This window comes from Sardina pilchardus, chromosome 15, assembly GCF_963854185.1.
Source record: "Sardina pilchardus chromosome 15, fSarPil1.1, whole genome shotgun sequence".
In the NCBI taxonomy this organism is placed as follows: Eukaryota; Metazoa; Chordata; class Actinopteri; order Clupeiformes; family Clupeidae; genus Sardina; species Sardina pilchardus.
In genome coordinates this window covers 24439074-24449205 of record NC_085008.1, presented here as the reverse complement: position 1 = coordinate 24449205, position 10132 = coordinate 24439074, and the positions used below count along the sequence as shown (strand labels likewise).

The following is a 10132-nucleotide window of genomic DNA, read 5'->3' as shown; positions in this document are numbered from 1 at the left end:
CTAAAATGCATCTGTCTATCCATTCTGGGTCTGAATAGTTTCTGGTTGGTTCGGTGAATGGGTTTCAATCTGAAGCTGTTATGCAAGAGAGTCTAATGATGAAGTCTCAAGCAGTGAGCAGCACTTACCCACAGTTCCCAGTGCGATGTAGCCGAGGATGACGATGATGAAGATCACACAACACAGGACGTCTGTGCAGCTCCTGGAGAAAGACAGCAGAGGAGAGAGAGAGAGAGAGAGAGGAGAGAGAGAGGAGAGAGAAAGAGCAAACAAGGGAAGGGAGGGAAAGAGAGATAATGTGAAAAAGGCGGTCTGAAGCCTCACATCTATTAGAGTCTCTGGAGCCTCTGCGCTCCATCAAAACAAACCAAACACTGTGACTCTGGTTTGGTGGCTTCGGATTTCTCGCTTTCTCTCCTTTGGGTTTCTGTGATTATCATATCTGAAAATAGTTTGGAAACGCAGAGCCGTGCTGCGTCCCAAGACCGTTTCAAGCGTGTCTCTGTAAAGTGGGTGGTAATGGACGAGAAGGAATGGAGCGGGGGGGTTGGGGTGGTGGGGTGGGGGGTGTTGGAGTGGCAAACACAGCTTCTGTGTTGTACATCCTCCCTCTCTACTCAGGATTTTTGGCTTTTGAAATGTCGGTCTCCCCCACAGTGCTCTCTGTCAGGTGTATGTGTGTGTGCGTGTGTGTGTGTGTGTGTGTGGGGGGGGGGGGGTAGAGAGATAGAAAAAGAGATAGAGATAGATAGAGAGAGGGGAGGCTCTCGGCACAGCATTTTCTGTCAGGTGAGAAAGAGAGCCGGGAGAAAGAGAGAGGGAGTGAGAGGATGCTCCACATGAGAAAGAGAGACAGAAGAGAGAGATATAGAGAGAGATCGAAAGAGAGAAAGAGAGAGAGAAAGGGGGCTCTCCTCACAGTGTTGTCTCTGTCAGGTGAGAAATAGAGAGGTGGGAGAGAGAGAGAGAAACAGAAACAGAGACAGAGAGAAAGAAAGAAAGAGAGAAAGAGAGAGTGGACGCTCCCTGTGTGGTGTGTTCTGTCAGGTGAGAAATAAAGGTGGGAGAGAGAGATATAGAGAGAGAGAGGGACTGAGAGAGAAAAGAGAGAAAAAAAGAGAGAGAGAGAAAGAGAGAGGGCGTGAGAGGGTGAGTGCGTGGAGGCTCCCTGTGCGGTGTGTTCTGTCAGGTGAGAAATAAAGGTGGGAGAGAGAGATACTCACAGAGATAGAGAGAGAGAGAGAGAGAGAGAGAGAGAGAGAGAGAAGAGAGAGGAGAGAGAGGAGAGAGAGAGAGCGTGTGAGAGGGTGAGTGTGTGGAGGCTCCCAGTGCGGTGCGGTGCGGAGAGGAGCCGTGTGGCCCGGTGAGAGTGCTCCGCCGCTGCTGCAGCTCTAATGAGACGCGCTTACACCCTCCCTGCTTCCACCCCGAGCCGCTCGCTGCCTCCGCCGGGACTCCTCAAAGCAGCGCACTTCAAAGGGAGGATGCCAGCCTGCGTCTTCCGCTCCTTCTGCCTCTCTCTCTCCCTCTCTCCCTCTCTCTCTCGCTCGCTCTTTCTTTCTTCCAAACTTCCTCTCCCCCTCCTCTCTCTCCTCCTTTTGGCATGGAAATCCATGCCTATCCCTCCCTTCTCTCTCTCACTCCCCTTGGCATGCAGTGCATCTCTCTCCCTCTCCCTCCCTCTCTTGCTTTCCCACACTCCCTCTATCCTCTCTCTCTCTCTCTCTCTTTCACTTTCATCCTCCCCTCCTCTGCCTCTCTCTCTCCCACTCCCTCTGTCTCTCTCCTCCTCTCCATCTTGCATATAATACATATGAGTTTGGCAGAGTCACAGAGGAGAAAAGCCCTCGGGAACTGTCACTCAAGTCTCTCTGCAGCCTCTTCTAGAATACCCCCCCCCCCCCCCCCCCCCAACACACACACACACACACACACACTACCACCACACCACTAACAACCCCCCTGGCATTCCTCTCTGTCCTTGTCTTGGGAGCGTGCTCACACTGTATACTGCAAGACCTCTGTTTCTGTCAAGCATGACATCACCCCCCCCCCCCTCCTCCTCCTCCTCCTCGCCCTTCATCCTCATACATTAGAAGTGAACCCCACACAGAGAGAGGGCACTGTGATGATCTCAGAGGCTGGAGTGCTGCTGCTGCTGCTGGGGGGGGGGGGGGTGGGGGGGGGGGGGTGCGCAGTGGTGCACTCTGCTTAGCTGGTCTTTTAAAGATGACTCATTCATTAAAATCCAATGCGCTTGTTTTTTTTGTCAAGTTCAGCTATTGTCAAGTTCTGCTCAGTTCTCCTCGTCGTCTTCTAGCTATCTTGCTGTGTGTGTGTGTGTGTGTGTATGAGTGTGGATGTGTGAGTGTGTGCGTGTGCGTGTGCGTGTACGTTTGTGTGTGTTTGTGTGCATGTATACCTGCTGTGTGCCTGCATAACTGTGAGTGTATGTATGTGTGTGTGTGTGTGTGTGTGTGTGTGTGTGTGTGTGTGTGTGTGTGTGTGTGTGTGTGTGTGTGTGTGTGCGCATGTGTGCGTGTGTGTGTGTCTATGTATACCTGTGTGCATGCATAACTGTGAGTGTATGTGTGTGTGTGTGTGTGTGTGTGTGTGTGCAGTTACGCTGGCAATAGGCTGCTTCTGGGGGATCCTGATGGCCATCCCATAATTAAATATCAGATGCCCCCCTGGGGCCCGTGCCAACGATGCGGCCACTGAATATCAATTTCAGCACAATGGATGTTTTAAGAGGCAGGTGCCTCAGACACAGGCTCTGTGCCAGGCCGAGATCGATGGCAACATGTGTGCATGTATGTACTGTATGCGTACATACAGTACAGTTCAGAACAAAATGATTCATACCCCTGGGAAATATTCATTTAATGTTGCTTTTCTCTTTATCAATGAAAACAAGAAACAATCCGCAACATTTTAGAGTGGCCTAGCAGGAGTCCAGACCTCAATCCATAAAAAAGTGAGCACAAGGCCAGATGGCAAATGATCGTTCCTGCCTCAAAACCCGGATTGCTGCTAAAAAAGTGCGGTCGAGATCACTGTGGAAGAGGCAGTGTGTCCCGAAACGTTACATGTGGTGAATAAAAGTATAAAGATTGGAGCTTTAGTGTGCGGACTTTTCTGTCCTTTTTACGTGATCACTGTGGAGACATGGAGAGGCTTGTATCATAAGAACCATTTTGAGTGCTGTGATGCAAATAAAGACGTTTCCATTGATTATTTAAAAAGGGTTACATTTTTCATAAAAACATTGATGAAAAAGTTGAAAATCTTTCTTTTTTGATTCCATGTCTCATCAATTGGGGTAACCGGGGTATGACTCATTTTGCTCTTACCTGTACATAAATACATACATACATACCTCTGCAGTACTGTGGCATATGACCAATGTGATATGACTATATTTTACTTTTATGTTTGTCTTTATTTACATGCACAGGATGGTGCTGTGTCAGTGACAGACTCAAGAGTCAAATTTCCTTCTCCTCTCTCTCTCTCTCTCTCTCTCTCACACACACAAACACACACACATTTGGGAGACTCAAGAGACAAACGTGTGCTCTCAAATACACACACATATGCCTAAACACTTCACACCTACTTCATACACTAAAAAAACACATACAGGGTAATAAACACACACACACACACACACACACAGACACACACACACACACACACACACACACACACACAGACGCACACAAACACACACAGAGACACACAGAGACACACACATCTTTCAGATTACTGTATTTCACACACAAGCAGGAGTGTATAGAGTTATGATGGCAGATATGTGTGACACATTATAAAATGCTTGGGAGCACATCTGCCATTAGGCGGCAGGTTTATGTGCCTGAATAAATACTGCAAGTAGCAGCAGCTGCACTTTTATTTTAACTGTAAATATTTCAACAATATGTCTGCTTCCATCGTGTATCAGAGAAAGCAAGAGAAACAGAGAGATAGAGAGACAGACAGAGAGAGAGAGAGAAAGAGAGACAGATAGAGGAGAGAAAGAGGGAGAGAGACAGACAGACAGAGACAGAAGGAGAGAGAGAGTGAGAGAGAGAGAAAGGCTCCAGGCTAATCTGCAACTTCCAGAGAGGAGCGAGAGAGATGTAGATGTGTGCGGCTAATGACTCGTCCACGCCCTTGCGGCACACAAACTTTCCCGTAGCTGTCTCCCTACCTCGGCGGAGCCCCCAAGGCCGCGCACATTAACATTTCATTCAGGGCGCCACTATTAGACGTCCCCTTTGATTGCATTAACCACGTTATTCCCTTCCAGCTCGTTAAGGTCAGGATCACTGTATGTTACGCCATCTGTTCAAGTGAGGGGCCTTCCGTCAAAGAGCCAATCAACCCCACCCCCCCCCCCCCCCCCCCAGCACATACGCACACACACACTCGTGCACGCGCGCACACACACACACACACACACACACACACACACCGTATTATAGGACAGTATAGGAGGAAAAGAGGAAGGTGAGAGAGTCTTCAAATCAAGGATAATTGCTTTGGAGCAAGTATAAGCCCATTGCCTTTTAGCTAATGCTGTATTTGACTCCAGCATGAGAGAGAGGGGTGAGAGAGAGAAGTAAAATGAATAGAGAAAGACAGGAGGTAGGGTGAGAGTAAGGGAAGAGAGAGAGGGAGAGAGAGAAAGGGTGAAAGTAAGGGAAGAGAGGGAGGGGGAGAGAAAGATAGAAGGCAAGAGAAGATAAGACAAAAGGATGAGAGACAGAATGAGAGAGAGAGAAAGAGTCAAGATGAGAAGTTGGAAATCAGCCTCCACAAAGGAGCTTATTCTTCATCAAAGTCCATAAATACTGTACACATGCAGCCCTGCTTTCGTTCTGGGCGCAGTGCTAAACTATTCATCAGAGCAACTGTGCTGTGATCCCGCTCCGCTCGCCTAAAAGCCTCACGGATGCTCTCACAATGGCACTCTCCCGCCGGACTGGGTCTACAAGCGCCGGCTCACGCCTGTGTCGTCAGCGGCAAGTCACACTCCCACAAGCGCAGACGCAGGCTGGAGCTGAACCCCAGTTCAGTGACAGTGAATGTGTGCTAAGGGGTGATCGGAAGTGCAGAGAATGTGTGTGTGTGGGGTGTGTGAGTGTGTGTGTGTGTGTGTGTGTGTGTGTGTGAGGTGGGTCTGAAGAGGACAGTTGACTCTGGGGAGACTGTGGGGCTTCATGAGACTCGGAGCAGGACCGGTTCCTGGTAGTGGAGTCATCTGTCACACAGTGACACAGACCCAGTAACTGTGATGCCACTCAGACGGGGGTGGGTGTGGGGCGGGGGAGAGGTGGAGGGCTCTGGAAGGGGTGGGGGGGGAGGTGTTAAACTGTGACACCGTCACAAGCTTGAACGGGTGCCATTCTGATTCATCAGAGACGCAAATGCACACACACATGCGCACACACACACACACACACACACACACACACACACACACAGTGGAGCTGTCTGTCTCCAGTAATGAGTATTAGCAGGAGCAGAGGTTCTGGGACAGCGATACAATGGGCTCTGATGACCTCTGGGAGATGATGTCAAACGTGAACAAACCCAGCACGCATGGCCAAAGACTCAAGAGACCAGACAAATGATGAGCCACTGCCGACTTGGACTTGACTATCTCCAATTTACAGCGAATGAATTTAATGAACGAGTAGGCCTACGTGAGTGAAATGCAGTCAAGACTGTTGATTCGTTGTTTTTGCTTTTTAATACATCAGCAGGACAACTGCTTGCTGATATGACTCGCATATTTGATGGACTGATCATCTGCTTCACTGGTTTATATCTGAGCCCTTCAAAGCCCTTAAATACGTATTCCCTGAAAAACAGCCTTTATTAAATTATATGCTTAGAGACTTCAAAGCGCTGAAATATGAGACTAATCTACATGGTATGAGTCTAACAAAAATCTAATGAAAACTGTAAGAACTCAATATGATTGAGTACACACAGACACAGACACACACACACACGCAGACACGCACACACACACTCACAAGCACCACACTGTAAAAATATTGTTTTAATACACTTGCAATCAGATGGAGCTTCGTATCGGGGGAAATCACCCGAGCCCAGTTATTACTGTTCTCCATGGATGCTCCCGCTTGCCTTTCTATTAGCGCTAGTCCTGAGCCGCGGCTAGCTAGCGCTGGATGGCGCACCCGGGGCTGGCCTGTTAATAATGTGTGTCACTAAGGCAAATCTAACCAGCCGTGAGACTAATGGCCATTGATTCGGCTGGTGCAGAGTGGCGTGGGCGCTCGACACTTCGCCTCGCATCGCATCCCTCAGCTCACTCTCGCGCCCCGGGCGCCGCCTGACCAGCCATCGATTCGCCAAGGCCATCGGGAGGGGGGGTTGGTGGGGGGGGGGGGGGGGGGGTTTAACGGGGGCGGGAGGGGCAGCGGCTGCGGTTAAGCGCTACACGTGGACGAGATCATCAACAGAGTCGATGAGCAGCCTGCGAGTGGAAAAATCAAAGGCACAGGAGAGGTGGAGGTGGACGGATGAGAGCGTGACAGGCTAGCCTTGTTTTGTGGGCGTTTCAAGGTGATGGCGTGCTCTTGAGGTTATTATGGTAATGGGAACAGTGGGGGAAAAAACTGACAGACTGCGAACTGAACTGTACTGTACTTGGAGATGCAAATGGACACGCAAGGTCAAGTGGGGGCATTTGACATGTGGACATGAGGCGTACTGTACCTGTTATGAATAGGTCCTCTGAATGTTGGGTCAAACTTCTGTGGTTCACCTGTAAAGGGAAAAACATTCAAATTAATTATTGTTAATTAAACAATTAATTAAGCAATCAAATAATTAATCAACAGACATGGATAAAGCTTAATGACACTACATACTGTAACCAGAACACCAACAGACTTATGACCTCAATAGCGTGTGGGTGTGGCTAATCAGTTCAAAACAATGATTAGTACGGTATGACATAACGTTGTTCAACGTGATAAACCGTGTCACAGAATCACATTGCAAATCACTGTACTCAAAACAGCTCCACAAACCAGGTCATTTCACAGCCACTGCAGACATGACAGCACTGTACAGTGGAGTACCGCTTTAGTACTACAATACTTAGCAAAAAAAAAGATATCCAGGCTAGTTCAGTCTGTGTGTGTGTCTGTGTGTGTGTGTGTGTGTGAGTGTGTGTTTGTAGGCATATCTGGGTCAGCAGGAAGAAGTCACTACTTTAGTTGTGAATAATTCACATTCCCACCTATTCCTGTCTTATAAATCCTTCCTGGCACCCCACGCCGTAGCCTACTGTTTCAGTGCACTTCTATCTGAGTCGCAGACGTCCCACTCCTGGCTGGACGCGGGCCACCTTGACCCGTCCAGATTACGGCGGCACTCCCAGACGACCTTGCTCTGAGAGGGTGAAGCCTGGCAATCACAACTCATTGTGTTTTTCTTGGATAGGAATAGCACGGGTCAGACACCCTGGCCTGCGTCAGCCTTGGGAGGCTGCCGCACTACCATCTGCCCTTCTCTCCTGTCTCACCTTCCTCTCTCTTTCTCTCTCCCTTTCTCTCTCTCTCTCTCTCTCTCTCTCTTTCAATTCAATTCAATTCAATTCAATTCAAAGGAGCTTTATTAGCATTACTGTTTTAACAATGTTGCCAAAGCTAGTGTTACAGGTAACAGTATCGTAAAAGCTCTCTCTCTCTCTCTCTCTCTCTCTCTCTCTCTCTCTCTGGCCAACCTGAGAGATACCACACTAAGCTCCAAGAACTCATCCCAAAGTAATTAAGTCCATGTTGTCCCAGGGGAGAAGATGCGGGTAATCAGACTCAGCACAACTTCATTGCTCCTGATCATTATGCTACTGGATTGGTGTATTGACATCCCGACTTTATCAACACATCAAGCTGAATTGATCAACGCTCAACCACTGAGGAAACAAATATTTATCATTATTCAAGATGCTGGTAGCTCACTTCAAAGAGATCCTAATTCCCAATTTCTGCCATTAGGTCATTCGTGCTATGAAATGAAAACATTTAGATCATGTTGATGCAAACATTTTCAGGCTGGCTGTAAAAATTGGCAATGGCATCCTTGTTGAAATACATTAGTATTCCGACATGATGCCATGAGATGCCACATATCCCATTCTCCGTATACCCACTGAACTGCGGGCCTGTCAAAATCTGAAACGGCAGGTCATGATGAAACGATGAGCTGAATTAGCTCCCATTTTTTTTCCCCTGAAAGAAATGGGAGACTTTGAGAGGAAACATAAGAGGAGCGATGCCACTTTGACGGCAGCAAAAGTGACACGCTAACAGCTAAAATATCTGGGAGATAAAATCCATCTGCCTCGTGCAATTTGCCTTGGTCTGCTGGATGGCTCGTCGTAAGGCTGGAAATTTTGTCAGTTTGAGCACAGTCTCAGTCGCGTTATCCACGGGGAGTTGAATCGAACATGAATCGCTCGGCCTTCCAGGAGAATTACGACGGTCTGAGAGATGACGACATGTCTACAGCATGTCCAGAGCCAGGGGGTCAGGATTTGGCTGATTAGCTTCGCCGATTAGCAAGGCACTTCCTCGTCGCCATTTTCCAGAAATACATCATGTCCGGTGCCGTTTTCCCTGTGTTTTCCTCATGCTGATTGGTGGCTGTTCCACTCTCAGCTCATGCACGAGCTTAGTGTGGGCACGAGCTCTCGTTCTGTACCTTACGTCAGTCAGTAACCTGGCACTTAATTGGTTAAGTAAAACGGCACCGGAAACAAGCCCCTTGAAACGCCATGTTGAAGCCTGAAAAAATCGTTCAATTTTGGCACTTTTCACTAGCCTAGCATTCCCATTGAAATGAATGGGGGCGGGACTTGTTCACTTTCTCCAGTTCTTATAATACCTCCATGTCCAGAGCCCACTAATCTACATCTAAATCATAAGCTGAGAAAGATCTACTTTGTTGGGTACAAAGTCCCATGGAAATCATTTATGGCCGTTTCATGGAAAAGCATCTATGATGGCTGTGGTTTTGCTTTTGCAGTAATATCTGTTCATAATATCCTGCCCAAGTAATACAGCAGACGGTGGACATTTCCCTAGTTGGTCGTTGCAACACCTTCAGGTGGCAAGCAGGCGCTTTATGCCCTGTACTAGGCTACTGTAGCACAGGCATTGCTGTTTCAACTCTTTGACAAAAAAAAGGGGTCTACAAGGTCTACAAGATCTATTTGCTCTGTTCTTGATTGGCCATGCGGCGCTAATAGACTATTGCCCTTTCTCTGTGATGTCCCATTAATTGTCCTGGGCTCCTTAAAGCCTCTGGAGGTGCCTGGCCCACCACCCCTCGGCCACGCGGCTGCAGCACATTAGCTCAAATCAAAGCTAATTAGAGCTACAGCTGCAGCGGCAACGGCAGGATTTCGGAGGGCAATGAGCTGAAATGAGTTGAATGCAAATGAAGAGGCTGAGGAAGAGGGTTGTAAATGATATTCATTTTGGCTAAGGGGACTTTTTTAAATTTATTTATTTATTTTTTTTAACCCCACCGTGGACACCGTAATAGCCAAATGTCTCACTTAAAAACCACGGTGCTGACCTCAGTGTGTGGAAGTGAAAGTCAAAGCCGTTCTTGAAGTGGAGGGGAATATGGTGTGCCACGGTGGGAGGGAAGACTTTATTAATGGATGGGGGAAGAGTGTGTGTGTGTGTGTGTGTGTGTGTGTGGGGGGGGGGGGGGGGGGGGGGGGTTAATCTGACCAGGCTTCTGCTGCCAGTCAACTGCTGGCGGGGCACTGTTGGCTGGCGACTACATGGCAGCGAAAGGCTGACTTCATGCCTAACTGGGAGCCCCATGGGGGAGAGCTGTCTCAGCCAATCAGGCCACAGAGCTCACCCACTCTCATGTTCTGTATGTGGGCTGGGGGCTTATGCTGCATTCCAGACCTCATCCAAACGAGTGGGAGGTGGGACCTACCCTACCTGAAAGGTTCTACCTCCCACTTCAAAGCGTTCCAAGCATTTTGGAGTGGGAGGTTTAGAAAACATGGGTGACCGCCGTAACGTTAGCATACCGTCGTAACGTTAGCATATTAGGCTAGGCT

The 10132-nt window shown here is 48.5% G+C and overlaps 1 protein-coding gene across 2 annotated transcripts in view; it reads right to left on the bottom strand.

Annotated features, from left to right (window-relative positions):
• slc44a5b (solute carrier family 44 member 5b) overlaps nucleotides 1-10132 on the bottom strand; it is a 46290-nt gene that overhangs the window by 20592 nt on the left and 15566 nt on the right. For both annotated transcript variants that reach the window (XM_062557007.1, XM_062557006.1), the window contains exons 2-3: nucleotides 6757-6805; nucleotides 129-202 (exon numbers count right to left, since the gene is read on the bottom strand). In XM_062557007.1, coding sequence (XP_062412991.1) covers nucleotides 129-202; nucleotides 6757-6805 — 123 coding nt within the window. The remainder of the gene's footprint in view (nucleotides 1-128; nucleotides 203-6756; nucleotides 6806-10132) is intronic.